This window comes from Panthera onca, chromosome B2 (genome assembly GCF_046562875.1).
Source record: "Panthera onca isolate mPanOnc1 chromosome B2, mPanOnc1 haplotype 2, whole genome shotgun sequence".
Lineage (NCBI taxonomy): Eukaryota > Metazoa > Chordata > Mammalia > Carnivora > Felidae > Panthera > Panthera onca.
In genome coordinates this window covers 116,489,805-116,504,899 of record NC_138343.1, presented here as the reverse complement: position 1 = coordinate 116,504,899, position 15,095 = coordinate 116,489,805, and the positions used below count along the sequence as shown (strand labels likewise).

Sequence of the window (15,095 nt, the reverse complement as noted above, 5' to 3'; positions counted from 1 at the left end):
GCAGGCCTCTCCTGGTGCTTTGTACCTGCCTTTTGGATATTCGAGGAATCTCCAAAGGGCTCATTTTGTGCCTGTAGGTCACATCAAGGTGGTAGAATCTTTGGTCTGGATGACAATCCTTGCAAGTATTTTTGTTATGTTTGGCGACTCTATCAAGTTTCTCTCTCTATCCCTTTACCATGTGAATGCTCATAATGCATGCAGTACTGAAAAGGCCGTCTCTCTTGAAAGAAATCCATTCCTAGAGGGCTCTGCCCATTTCTCTTTGTTTTCTCTCAGTGATTTATTCATGTGTTCACACAGCTTTATTTTGATGATCTTTGCAGGTAAGACACGTACTACTTTTCACAGGGGCAGACTCACAGTAAGGAAAATTCCGGTGTAGGTCTCATTTTCACGACCAAAAAATGTGGCTCTACTGCCTGGATTTGAATCCTTGCTAATTTCTAGTGAGATACATTTCCAGAACATCAGCTTGTGATTTAAACCCAAGACTCGGAAAGTTCTATTCCCCTTCTGGCAACATTTTTAAAAACCTAATTTCGTTTAAGAGGAAGAGGAAATGTGATCGAACGTGTATATGGAAATTCTGTAAGTGTCCTCTACCTTTGTCACTCTGAGGTGCTTTTCTTTCTGTTCTTCTTCTCTCTCGTGCCAATTTCTGATTAAAAAAAAAAAAAAGCCATTCTTTACGGAGATTTCTAGTCTACAGTGTTTATGGGTATTTGATGTGGAGGGGTGATGGTTGTAAGAACTTGTATTATGCCCATGGTTACTTATCCTTACCTGCAGGAATGTGACATCTGCTATGAAACATACAATTTTATTATTGGGAAAGGAAAATATGTATCTCCCAGACTTTTAAAGAAAAATACAAAAATATAGTTAGTGGGGAGAATGGTTGATGGAAAATAATATATTTTCTACCCTAAGTAGTGAAATTCGAATTTTTTCACTATTTGAATCGTAGAGAATCTTTTGTTGTTGTTGTTTTTTTTTTTTCTGGGAGGTGGGGTGGAGTGGAGTATAGGAAAGAAATTTTGAAGACATTCTTACAGTAGACACTTTGAGCCAGTGACTGTGTGCTGAGGCAGCCTCTGAACTTGAGCAATGTGAACCACAAGGAAGTATTCTGGTGCCAGGATGCAGTGATTTCCTCAAATCTTGGAGTCCTGGCATCTGCCTGACCAGCTTTTGCATAACCTTTCTTTCCTTAGAACAGCTGCTTCTGTAAAAGAAGTCCATTGGATGAGATACAGATAACCTTTAGACCCTATCAACCTTATAATTTGGAGTTTTAAAATTTCAGGAGACCACGGTTCTCATGACTATAGTTCTGTTCTTTGAGCTTTTGTAACAAGCCAGGTAGCCAGATTGTTAAATAGAATGAAGACAAACAAACTCCTGGAAGCAATAAGGAAATATTTCAGGAGCACAGTGTGGACCTAGGATATTATGGAAGGAGATCTTTGTCAATTGGAGTGAGGTATGGGTCATTGGGGTGAAAATCCTTTATAGTAATGGTTCTCCATTTTTTTTTCTGGACACATATTGAAAATCTGTGGAAACTTACTCTAGTTCAGAATAAACAGGATAAACGATTATACCCAGGGCACCCGGGTGGCTCAGTTGGTTAAGCGTCTGACTTTTGATTTCATCTCAGTTCATGTTCTCACAGTTCTTGAGTTTGAGCCCCGTGTGGGGCTCTGCTCTATCAGCACAGAACCTGCTTGGGATTCTCTCTTGCTCTCTCTTGCTCGCTCTCTCTCTCTCTCTCTCTCTCTCTCTCCCCCCCGCCCCTTCCCACCTCTTTCTGCCCCTACCCTGTTTGCGTGCACTCTCCCTCTCTCAAATGTTAAAAAAAAAAAACAATTATACTCAAAATTTTCAATAAAATTTACTTATTTCACTGGAAATTTATTCTTTCATAGAGAAATTTCTAATGAAAACAGTAAATTGTAACCAGTGAAGCAAATAGATTATACCCAATGGAGTGAGTATATTATACTAAAATTTTGCAGAGACTGAACATTTTATTTTCATGATTCTTTATTGTAAAACAAGTGAAGTTAATAGAATTTTGGGAAATAAAAGTGTTGCCACCATGTCAAATACTCGGATTGATTTTCAAAAATGTTAAAAATCCATGTCTCAAACTGAGGAAATATGGTGCACATTTTTTTAAACCAGGAACTGTGACTTATTTGAAAAAAAATATTAACGATTACTTCCCAAAAAGAATCCAAAAATGAAACCCCACGTGGTCAAACCGGAAACATAATAAATTCCTCCCAAGATAAATTTAATAAAGGCTGTTTTTCCACACACCAACGTTCATATTTTCTTTTGTTATAATTATTTTTATTTCATTTTGAAATTCCTGAAAATGCTGATTCCCAGAGGTATGTAGTGGTAGCTGTGGAGAATTTTAGAATTCATGTAACTTCCTAGACACAGGCCTATCTGGAATCTTCTAAGACCCTCAGTTGAAGTCATGTTAGGAAGTCAAGGACTGTCACTCTCCCATTATCTGAGTAGAAGCAGACTTGAAAAAGGATTCTGCTGAGATTTTGCATGCAAGTGAAAAGCTGTAGACCCTCTCTGCACAAGCATTCAATTAACGGCATTCAAAAATCTGTCTAGTTTTTTAATTTTCCAAGCTCTTCTAGCATGATGGCTGCTTGTCTAAAACAACTCTGCTTATTCATCTTTAAAAGTGAAAAGATTTAGGGGTGCCTGGGTGGCTCAGTTGATTAAGTGTCCAACTTCAGGTCATGATCTCACAGTCCATGAATTCGAACCCCGCATCAGGCTCTGTGCTGATAGCTCAGAGCCTGGAGCCTGCTTTGGAGAGAGAGAGAGAGAGAGAGAGAGAGAGAGAGAGAGAGAGAGAGAGAGTGTGTGTGTGTGTGTGTGTGTGTGTGTGTGTGTGTGTCTCTCTCTCTCTCTCTGCCCCTCCCGACTTGTGCTCTGTCTCTCAAAAATAAACCTTTAAAAAAATTTGAAAAAAATGAAAAGATTTAGGGGTGTTGGTGTGGCTCAGTCGGTTAAGTGTTTGACTCTTGGTTTTAGCCCAGGTCATGATCTGAGGGCTTCATGGGCTCGAGCCCCACATCAGGCTCTGCACTGACAGTGTGGAGCCTGCTTGGGGTTCTCTCTCCCCCTGCCCTCTCTCCCCCTCCCCTGCTTGTGCTGTGTTTCAAAATAAATAAACTTTAAAAAAAAATGAGAAGATCTACTCCTTTAACTGACCAGGTATAATTATTATTAAATGAGCCAAACTCCCTGACTAAATGCCCCTTTGAAATTATTTTGAGGGTTATTTTTTTCTCTTAAAAAGTAAAACTTCTCCAGAAAATAGAATTAGACATATGTTGACATCCTCTGGAAAACTGGGCAAGCTCTGTAACCAAAAACATACTGATATTTTTCTATTCTTGCTTTGCACCCCTTTCTGAAAAGTTAGTGACTGAGGCCCAAACTCGCATCACGATGAAACTTGTATGCTTCTAGAGTGGTTGTTTTTACCACCAGTGTGCGCATTTGCAGAGAGCATGTAAATCTAATTTCTATCATGACATGTGAATCTAATTGTTTCACCACAGAAGCAAAACCCAGGGGTGTTGCTTGAACATCCTAGGCACTCCATCTGGAAGTAGGGTACAGGGCCGGTTGGTTGGTTTTTCCAGTAAAATTATGCTTCGTCATTCTTGAAGTCATTTCTAGCATTAGCAATTTCCCAAAGGACTCACAAAACAGAAATTCTTCTTTGATGACATTTCTTTGTGCTGTTTTATCAAGTATTTTGGTCAAGAAAAATAGTGTAACTATTCCAGGAACTACTCTAAAACATTAGAAGAACCACCTTCATTCTGGAGTGGATAACCACCATTTTTTCCCCCCAATACAACTACAGCTGCCATTTCCTTGTTTTTCTCCAAGCCACAAATCAAGTCAGCCCTTCCCTTAGATTTTCAGCTTCATCAAGTCTTCCGCAGTTTTTTTACTTTACGAGGAAATAAGTGTTCTTCATAATTTACTTCAGGAGGGCTTTTGTGTTAAAGCAAATCTGGGTATTGATGCAGTTCCAGATGTTTCAAATGGAGTCTTTATTCATAACCAAAAGACTACCTTTCTAGAACATACCTCCTCCCGCCAGAGAGTGCACTTCAGTCTCCCCAACTTCATACTTTCAGTTGGAGGTATTTGCAACATGGGTCTCATTGTATTCAGCCACAAAGAGAAAAGCAAAAGAAAAGTTAGGTTCATTACCCTTTCTTGGCTAATTTCCACTTCTGGCTAGTTTTGAAATGAAGTGGCTTTATCTTGCAGCCAAATGAAGTTAAGCTTTCTGAGTCTTGTTCTTGCAAGGCCCCTTCCAAAGCCCTGTATCTAACAAATTCTGTGAGTGCCAGGTCTGTAAACTTAGATCTGTCTTTGCCTAATATTAAAAGAAAAAAAAAAGATGTTTGTAATCACAATGACTAGAGTACTTTTCTTTGATTTCTATCAGTAGAAACAATTTTAGATAAGATGGTATTATACCCGTGACCTCATAGTCCTATGTATACTAAGCCATGCTCCCCCAGTAATTTGACACAGAAAAGTTTCAGAGTGCCAGAAAAGAAAACTATTGAGTTTGTGCCTGTCTGAACTTCTGTAGCATTGCATTTACATCAATATTCCGTTGGGTTAAACAGTTGAGATTTGCCGTAGCTTCTTTTACCTCATTAATTATTCACGGGGGTGTTTTCATAAACAAGAGAGAGTCGGTTCTAGGACAGGTGTGACCTTTACAGTGTTTAAGAGCTCAGTCTCAGCGGTTATATGAAGCCAGGTTTACATGTTCTGTTCTGCTGCCTCCTGGCTGTGTGACCTCATGTTCCTTTTCTCTAAAGTGGGCATAATTATAATATCCATCTCTCATAGTTTTTGAGACCATTAAATGAGACGGGGTATATCGTGTCTTGCCAAGAGTGAGTACTCAAACATTAGCTATTATTACTTATTGGTAATAAACTCGTTAACTGTGAGAGCTTTTCTCTGTAGATGTTTACCAAGAAGCCTAAATTAGCCTCTGGCAATAGCAGTTACAAATTATCCCAGGGATGGCTAATATTTTCTCCCTGGAAGAGCAGTGTAGAATAACTTTGAGAATATAGAGTGTTTTAGAGCTGTCCAGAGAGAGGCACAAGGCTTGCCGGCGCCCCCCATCCCCACCCCTCCTCGCTCCAGAGGCAGAATTAATAAAAACAAATGCAATTTTTAAGGAAGTAGATTTAGATTCTGCACAGGCAGGAATTTTCTGTAACGATTCCCCTGTACAGAACTCCCTTGCTTACAAGCTCACAAGAATGATTCATACACAACTTTGGTCAAATATCAGCTAGGGGAGATTGGTACACTCTCCTCATTGATGCTACCGATGTAAATCTAGTTTTTATCACTTCTGTGAAACTTCAACTTCATAGGAGGTTAATTTATTCAAGTTCTTATTATCTTATTGTAAATTGCATTTTACTTGGCCAATTGAAAGGTCAGTTTTCACATGACCTTGTGTCTGAATACAGGTTTTCTGCACTCCTGCAGGATTTGAGTACACACATTTCTCCTTCGTTAATTCCATTTAGAGCAATAGAAACTGATTGAGAAAAAATGGATAAATGTATGGAATCTCTTTCAGTTTTAATTCCGTACTACAAAATAGGCTCTTAAGTCAAATATAAAAGCGAGTCAGTAAATCTTCTGATGTTACAAACACTGAATATAATTTTTTTTCATTATTTCTGAACATGATTGTCAAATTGCCACAGGCTGTAGTACTGTCTCCACCCTATTTTTAACCTATTTGGGTACATAAATTATAGCTTCCTTTTTCTCCCTCTGTCATCTAGTGTGTCCCATTTAAAGGGAGTGAATCAAATGAGTGTCTAAACTGTCTTGATGTTATTAATTACTTGGTAAGATGTTTCATAACAGGAAGTTGTTTGGCATGCAGTCAATAGCCTGGAATATTAACATCTTCAAGGACATTAGGTTCTCAGCGTTTGTTTAAAGTGATGGCGGAAGGGAGTAAAACAGTATGTTTTTTCATAAACTGTCTCTCTAGCAGGAAGGGTGATGTGGTATAAGGGAGGACTCTAGTTAAATCTTGGTAAGATTTAGGGTGTGAAATAAGAACAGCATTTCAAGGGAGCATATCAGGAGTAAGATTTGTTTCTGTGATGGTCATAAGAAAATTGTGTAAATAATTTTTTACCTACTTGAGCCTCTATTTGAGGCGCACACAGTTGTACCACTCTCTGCCCGTGACAAGCAACATCGTCACATTGGTAACAACAGGGCTTAGTGACAGAAAAGGAGGAGCCGAGAGGATTTCCATGTACCTGGACGTGAAATTAACAGGATTCAAGTTGTGTGTACATCAATTTGTGCCACATTTCCTGCCTCACAAAAATTTCCGAAGGCCTGGTTGTTGTGAACCCAAAGATTATGCCGAACTTAAAAAATAATTATATTTTAATCTGCATACTGTAATTTTACTTGTAATTAAACAAGGGAAGAGAGTATAATTAGGCAAAGATACAACTTAATCATCATTTCGGCTAAAACCGGGCAAAGTTTCTATCGTGAATTATCTCACGAGAGTTGGCAGTGCTCGTGGCCATCAGTGGGTATGTGTGACACGGCTGGAGGATACAGCAAAGGAAGAAAGAAAAGATAGAAAAGCGAAGAAGATAAAAAGAGGTCCAAAAAATTAAGGGCAAGGGAGGGGTGGGATGGCAAGGAAAACAGAAGAAGAGCATTTCTAAAAGATAGAGTGGATGCTCTACCACCAATATATATTTTTTAAGTTTATTTATTTATTTTGAAAGAGAAAGAGAGCAAGCGCGGGTAGGGGAGGGGAGAGAGAGAGAATCCCAAGCAGGCTCTGCACTGTCAGTGCCTAGCCCCACATGGGGCTCGATCCCATGGACTGTGAGATCATGACCTGAGCTGAAATCAAGAGTAGGATGCTTAACCCACTGAGCCACCCAGGTGCCCTTACCACCAGTAATTGTAGAAGGTAGTGATTTCTATATTTTTGCATTTGGGAGCAGACACATTAAAAAAAGAGGGTGACTGTGGGGAGCATTCATCATTTTTAGATTATGTACTATATTCTTAGCTTATATTTTATATACATAAGGACATTACAAAGACAAAACTTCTATATTCCAGTTGACTTACCTTTTGCCTCTTTTCCTGTATTTTTCATTTTCCCTGACACGGTGAATGGGTCATCATACGTTCACACTGCTATGTGCGTTGGAATCAACTGTTTACTAAAGCTTTAATCAAAAGTGGTAATTTTAATCTTTCTAAGGACACATGAAATTAAAGGCCCACTATGTGGAAGGATTCAGTTAGATGTGGAAGAAAGAGAAAGGAATGATGGTGGGACCAGAGAGAAGGGGGGTGGGTCTGGGAGGTGAGAGAGAAAGGCTTGTTTGGGTAAGGTAGCGAGACAGTTTAGCGGTCCATTCAGGAGTTTGGAACTGGTTCTATTAGCCGTGGAGAGCCAATGGACATTTTAAAGCAAGGAGAGACATTATCAGGCATGTGCTTGGATGTGATTTTACAGTTAAGCCTTGAACAACTCCGCAGGGGTGTGTGTTTAGGGGCAATGAGCCCCCATCCCCACTCTTGCAGTTAGAAATCCATGCATAACTTTGACTCCTCTAAAACTTCTGCCAGCCTACTGTTGACTGGAAGCCTCACCAATAACATAGTTAATATATATTTTATATGTTCTATGTATTATGTTCTTCTCTTCTTACAATAAAGTAAGCTAGGGAAAATAAAATGAAGGAAATCATAAGGAAGAGTCAACTACAATAAAAAAGACTAAAAACACCATAAGGAAGAGAGAATATTTACTGTACTGTATTTATTTAAAAAAAAAACAAAAAACAACAACCTGGCAAGTGGACCCGTGCAGTTCAAACCTGTGTTGTTCAAGGGTCAACTGTAATGTGCAAAATGATTTAGAAGAGAAGGCAAAGAAGGAGCTGAAAGGGCTGTTGTAATATTGGAACTAAGACCTAAGTATAGGGTCTGAAAGGGACTCTGGCAACGTCTAGAAAGACGACAGCAGGTAGAGCCTATGGAGGTAGAAATGCAGAGGTTGAACAAATACTTGTGGAGGGCAAGCGGTGCAGCTATAATCTCTCTCTCTCTTTAAAGGTTATTGATTTACTTAGAGAACAAACAAGCGGGGAGGATCAGAGAGAGGGAGAGAGAATCCCAAACACGCTCCAAATTGTCAGCCTGGAGCCCAATGCAGAGCTCGAACATACAAACCATGAGATCATGACCTAAGCTGAAATCTAAAGTCAGACACTTAACAACTGAACTACCCAGGTACCCCTATTATCTCTTTTTTTGGGAAGACTTCTGTAAATGAGAGTTCACTGTAGACACAGAAGAGAGGATTGAAAAATGTAGAACACTTTAAGAGTGTGTAAGCATGAATGAAGTACTTATTTTTCATGATCATTTTATTTTTTAAATAAATTTTTATACAACTTTTTAATGATTTTTATATGATTTTTAAAATAAAATTTTTAAATGATTTTTTTTGAGAGAGAGGGAGAGAAACGAGTGGGGGAGGGTCAGAGAGAGGAGAAAGACCATCCCAAGCAGACTTCCTGTTGTCAGTGCAGATCCTGATGTGGGTCTCGAACTCATGAACTCTGAGATCATGACCTGATCGGAGATCAAGTCAGTCACTTAACCATCTGAGCCACCCAGGTGCCCCTCATGATCACTTTAAATAATGAAAAAGTGTAAGCAGTCTGTTTATAGAGCAATGAAGTAAAAAAAAAACTTGCTTATGAGGAATTTTAGATACATAAACAGATCATCACAATCAACAAAAACCACTTCAATTCCGACTACTAAGTATATAGAAGAGAGTAGAAATCCTTTTTGGAGGGGGAGAAAGAACACAGAAACATCCTTTGTAATTTTCAGAACTTTTGAGCTTGTTTCCTAATCTACAAGATAAAAAGCAGCATGCTGGTTGAAAAGAACAGAATTTAGTCTAGAATTCTGTTCAAATGCAGCTTCTGGCACAGAACACATGTGTTCTCTTAGCCAAGAGAACTTACTTACCCCAACCCCTCAGCTTTACTTCTCTTAAATTTTGTAAAATGCAGGTGATAATGGTGCCTGTCTTGTAGGGTGTGTGTGTGTGTGAGAGTTGAAATGAATTGAAGGGATAATACATGTGAAACAGTTGTCACAAAGAGGGTCTGGCATATGGTAGGTGCTCAACAAATGGTAAGTACTTCTTTTATTCTCAGCAGTAACATGTAACTGAGTATTGGTAGATCTCTTTCTAGTACCCGAAGGGTGGTTTGACAAAAGCAAGAGGTAAATTTGGCATTGGCTTTTACGTTGAAAGAAGATGGCATTCTGGGGTACACATTTTATGAGGACTTTTTAAGCCAGACACATGAGGTAGAGGTTTTCTTGTTACCTGTATTGCACACTTTTGCTCCAGGTGCATTGGGTTTTGCTATGGTTAATCTCAACGTTGAACGTGAAGGGGTTAAGAAATGCCCTTACTCATGTTACATGAAGCAGCAGAAATTATCAGATGGAAACAGGAATTGGGAAGGAAAAAAAAAAAAAAGCTCTGTAGTAACACATTGTTTTCTGACGGCTTGTACTTACATGGATGAGAAAAGTCCACAACCTGGTAGTTTAATCAGATCAGAATAATTCAGGGAAGGGAGCAGTAAAAGTTAAAGCGTAGCCCCTCTGCCCTTCCTTAACTAAAGCCACTCGAACTGGAATTGCCCGGGGTTGAAACAATACTCTGAGTCATGGCTCTTCTCATTGGAGAGCCAGCCAGCGCTTCACTGGCGAGGCCCCGCCCCTCCCGTGTGAATCACCAGCCCTGGCCGGGCCTCGAGAGGAGGAGCCGGCCAATGCTAATGAGCAGAGCTGCCCAGAGGAACTTCATTCCCCTTTTCCGTGTCAGGATCTGAGAAATTATGCCCCTTCTGTCACCATGAGCTGGCTGTCCAGTTCCCAGGGAGTTGTCCTAACTGCCTACCACCCCAGCGGCAAGGACCAGGCCGTGGGGGGGAACCATGGCAAGGTTGGTGAGGAAGCCACCCCAAGGTAAGCCCCTGGCATTCGAAAGCCCGAGAGCAAAACAAAAACCCCTTACCTGCTCCAGGAAAAAAGAAAAAAAAAAAAAGTGACAGGGAAGTTGTGGGGGGGTGCGGGTAGGAACGGCGTCGCGCACACGTCGAACCTAACCTCCTGCACCCGCAAAAGTGTTTGGCAGGGGTTTTGTTACTTTGCGTTTATTTCACCTATTCCGCGTCTGAGATAGCCCCCACCATTACTGGTAAAGATGGATGGGGAGGAGCATGGGGATATGGCTGTCAGGCTTGTTGCTTAGCAGGTGCATTTGCAAATGTGGAAAGGTCAAATGACTATATTTGTAACACTTCCTATGAGATGAAATTCTTGAATGGGCGCAGGGCACAGCCGCTGGAACTGCTAGTTGGAAAGTGTGCCAAGAAGCAGGGAGGCTGTTCATTGTACAATCTGTTGTTGTTAGAGCTCCCCCCCCCTCCCCGCCCCTTCCCAGCTCCTCGCAGAAAGCAAACTTCTTAGGCAAAAAGCCCAAGACACTGGCCTGTGGCAGTATGTTTCCCATTCTTTTGTGTATGTGTGTGCATGGGGTAGAGCTTTCAAAAAGGAGTCCTTATCAGGAGGTTAGTACTCTGGGGCCAGAGTGAAATGTGGTTAATGTTAAATCACTTTATAGGCAGAAAGGGCAAATGTTCTATAGACCACTGAGGCACAGAGTACCTTTCTCTCTGTGTACTTTGTTCTGATTTTTCAAGGACTTTTTTTTTTTTAATCTTCTTTCCCTTAATGACCTTCTTACTAGCCAAACATTTTTACCTCTAGTCATAGATATAAATTGTAAATATTGGCTTAGAAGCTTGCAAAAAGCAAATGCTTAACCTAAATTAGTAGCATAATGTAAATTAGTTATCAGTAAGCATATTTCCTCCTTCATGTTTAATGTGACAATAAAACCTTCTTTGTTCTTATATGACTTGTGGTTATGCCTTAAGCTGAAATAATGCCTTCTTTCATTTGTTTTAAAAATCCTCAAATGTGGAGGAGGGGAATAAAAATCAAAGGAATGGCTGTAGTACTCTATTCAATTCTGAAGCTGACCAGAACTTTTCCTCACATAGCAACTGCACTATGTAGTATTCTATTGAATAAATTCATTTCCAGAGATAAAAGGGAATTGCTACTTGTGTTTTAGATGTGTTATCATATTATTTTAAGTATATTCTGTGACCTATCATTAAACATTTTCGATTTGTCTGTAGTTCACTGATGTATTGGTAACCTTTTAGCAGTAAGCAGCCTGTAACACACTAGCCTCATGTTGTCCTTAACTTGGGAGTACACATCAGGGTTGTGCAAACCTGGTAAGTTCTCCAGTGACTACTCTGGGGTGACCTGGGGATCTGAACTGAATCTTGGATCTTGATCGTGAGAGTGGAAAGAACCTTAGGGACATTGAGTCCAAACCTCTCATTTTCACGTTGAGGACTCAAACCCCAGGAATTATTAGGGTGTTGCAAGACCTGTGGTTCCAGACCTTGGCCAGGGGGCGGCATATTCTGATTTGGAGACTTTATATTTTCAGTTTTGCAGCCTGTTGTTGGTGGCCTGTACTTGAGTGGGTTGAGAGAATAAAAGAGAGGACAGATCACTCCCAATCTATGCTAAAGCAGGATCAAAAGGTGCTAAGACAGTAGGTTGCCAGGGGACCAGGTCTTTCCCCCACGTGCTTCCCCTGCTGGCTGCCATATTGCCCATACTGGTTCCAAATTCTTTCTCACCACTAAATTAGAGTCCTAGAGACAGTTTTTTTTTTCCTTTTTTTAAGTAGGCTCCATGCCCAGTGTGGGGCTTGAACTCATGACCCTGACATCAAGAGTCTCATGCTTTACTGACTGTGCCGGGTGGTTCTTTATATTGATTGGGGAAGATGGGAGCCCTGATTTGAGGGCTGGGAAGAAAGGCAGGAAGGAGGGAGAAAGGACAGTCCTTAATGGATTTTATCATTAAATTGGAATAATTTAACTTAGTGTTACTTTGGGAGCCACCCTCTTTAGCCTAGAAGGGTTGAGATACTACAGGTGGGGTGGCAGAGGGTTGGATGGAGGGAGGTGTGATGGGTTCAGGAGAGACCCCCTAAAGATGGTGGTGGGGGAGGAGGTACAAAGGGTGTTTGCTTTGGTTGGGTTGGTCACCTGGTGCTTTAAGCACTGGGAAGCTGCTCTCAGTGCAAGGCTGATGGTTGATGCTTATTTTAAAAAGCTGTTCAAATGCAAACCAAACCAAAACAGAACTTAAAAAGGGGAAAAGTTAGGCTCTGTTCTCTCCCGCCCATTTTAACAATTGGTGGCGGAAGCACTGAAGTCTAACTTGGCTTATTGCAAGGTTATGTCTTTTCCAAATAATACGCACTTTCAACTGTTTAATCAAATGTCCAATAAGATGAACTCCTATGTTGTTTGAAAAGTATAAAGGGCAATGTATATGATTTAGAATATTTATAGAACGTGTTTGATTTTTAATTTTGCTTAAGTCCTTTTTTTTACTTTTATTTTGGTCTTTGGAGAAGCTAGGGTAGTAGGGAATTAATATTTTTGTAAGTGATTTGTTAGTGTAAAATTCCTTCCATTCCATTCCATTATCCTTCTTTATCAGAACACATTCACTGGATGACTCATTAAGGAGTTCCTCCTCCTTCTGGTTAGAGTCTCTCAAATATTTACAGAATCCTGATTTCAATTTTTTGAACTACGTCCTCCTTAAAACATTGGGATTTGAAGAGACATACGAACGTTAGTTGTGCTGACTGACTTATACACAAATATTTCCAAAGGGAACCGCTTTTTAGGACTAGCTATATTTATGAGTATTTACTTGTTAATTTTCAAGCAGGTTTCGTAATGTTTGCTTTAGCAAAGCAAATTTTTCAAAGAATACTGCATTTTGTCTATTTTTACTATTCTCCCTTGACTTTTTTTTCTTTTTTTTTTTAATGTTTATTTTTGGGACAGGACAAGTGGGGCAGGGGCGGTTGGGGGGGGGGGGGGGACAGAGGATCTGAAGTGGGCCCTCTGCTGACAGTAGCAAGCCTGACGTGGGGCTCCAACTCGCCAGCTGGAATATCATGACCTGAGCCGAAGTCAGATGTTCAACTGGGCCACCCAGGGAGTGGCTTTTTAAGAAAAGCTTCTGTTTGTTTTATATCAGTTTTTGTCAATATTAGGTAAATGTTAGTGTCAAATGGTATTTTCTTTATTGGAACTTTTAACTCTAGTTGACTTTTGAGATATGTTTATGTCTTCCTTGAGCAGATGTATGGCACTCATCATGGAAGGTCTTGTTTTGTTGACACCATTTGCAGGCCATTGGTGTTGGGCAAGTGGAACCATGTCATGGTGACAGAGACTCTGAAACTCTGGGCTCTCGGAACAACTTGCCTGGGTTTGCATCCCGACTCACCCACTCGTTAGCAGTGTGGCCCTGGGAGGGGTTGTTTAACTCTCTAGTTGTAAATTAAATTTAATGGTACTCACTTCATTGGGAGGATTAAGTGGGCTGATGCCTGTAAAGCTCACATTTTGTCATGTGTTAAGAAACCTGGATGTGATTTATGTGATTAACTAAAATTGGCATAACTGAAAATGAACCATAATGTGAAAAGTTTAGGCCTTTGACGTCTGAAAGACCTTGGAAATGTCCTTTTGATCTGGAGCAACATTTATGATTTGAGCTAGTGACAGCTGCTTTTAGTGAACCTGCCTTGGGGCATTGATGGGCCACACTGAGGTCTGCAAACACGGACCTTTGTGGCAAGATGGAATGTGGGTGGGTCGTCTTTTGGCAGCTGGACTCCTTGCAGTCCCTAACATCCCCCCTCCTCCTTTAAGAACTGCCCAGTGTGCCAAATGGAAGGGGGTGGCCATCTTTATATGCTTTGTTTAATCCTAAACATTTTCAAATCCTACCCATCTCTTGGCTCTATAAAGTTATGTCAAAAGCATAACCATTTGGTCACTCAGTCATTCTGCGTGTAATTACTAAGCTCACTGTATGTCAGGCAGGTGTTCAGGAGCCGGGCTACAGTGGAGAGGAAGACAGATAAGCACCTGCCTGAGGGGATGGGGTGCAGGGAGGGTGCACAGGGTAGAAAGTGAAGGCCTGAGCAGGAGCCTTGCTGATATCTGGGGACAAGAATTAGAGGAAGAGCTTTCAAGGCAGAGCAGGGTGGGGAGTATGGGAGCCATAAGCCTAGAGTAAACCCTAGAGCAAGCACCAGAGGGGCAAAGAGTGAGCTCTGTGTGGCTGGAGTGCTTGGGAATGAGTAGAGATGAGGAGAAGAAAACAAGACAGGACTGGTCGATCGGATTGTTTTGTAGCCCACTTGAGGAATTTAACTTGAGGGAAGCCAGCGAGTAAGGAGGATTTTGTACACTGGAGGAACAGAGCATATTTTGGTTTCAAAGAGCCTCTCTGGCTGTTGTATACATGTTGGACTATGGAAGTAAGCACACTACGCAGGAGGGTAAGGTAATGGTGGCTTTGGCCGAGGTCTCAGTTGTTTGGGTAGTGGGGGTGGAGAGTGGTGAAATATTTTGAAGGTAGGAATTTTTGGATTTCCTGAGGGTTTGGGTGTATGAACCAGGGGGAATAAAGATGGTTGCAAGATTTGGCCTATGCAACTCCATTTATTTAGTTGGGGAAGGCTTCCAGAGCGAAAGAAGGATCGGCCGGGCAAGATCCGATACTCAGTTTTGGACGTGGAACTTGGAAGTGTCTTTTTCAAAGAAGCATTAAGGGAAGGACATGTTGGCTTTCTCGATGAGTTCAGAATTTTTATGTAAGTCCATGACATTAAAAAAAAAAATTATGTACTATTATCATGAATAGAAATTTTTCCCTCTGAATTTGTGTATTAGCTGAGATTATGTGTATTTTTTGGTGAA

At 40.7% G+C, this 15,095-nt stretch overlaps 1 protein-coding gene across 4 annotated transcripts in view; it reads left to right on the top strand.

The window, feature by feature from the left end:
- The window catches only part of ARHGAP18 (Rho GTPase activating protein 18), a 195,107-nt gene that overhangs the window by 60,205 nt on the left and 119,807 nt on the right, over window positions 1-15,095 (top strand). Inside the window, exon 1 of one of the 4 annotated variants that reach the window (XM_060616627.3) lies at window positions 9,955-10,173. The exons of 2 other annotated variants lie outside the window; for them this stretch is intronic. In XM_060616627.3, the coding sequence (XP_060472610.1) occupies window positions 10,061-10,173 (113 nt within the window). In that variant the 5' untranslated portion in view covers window positions 9,955-10,060. Of the gene's footprint in view, window positions 1-9,954; window positions 10,174-15,095 lie in introns of those variants that run through there. One more of the 4 variants, XM_060616628.3, reaches the window with a different exon arrangement.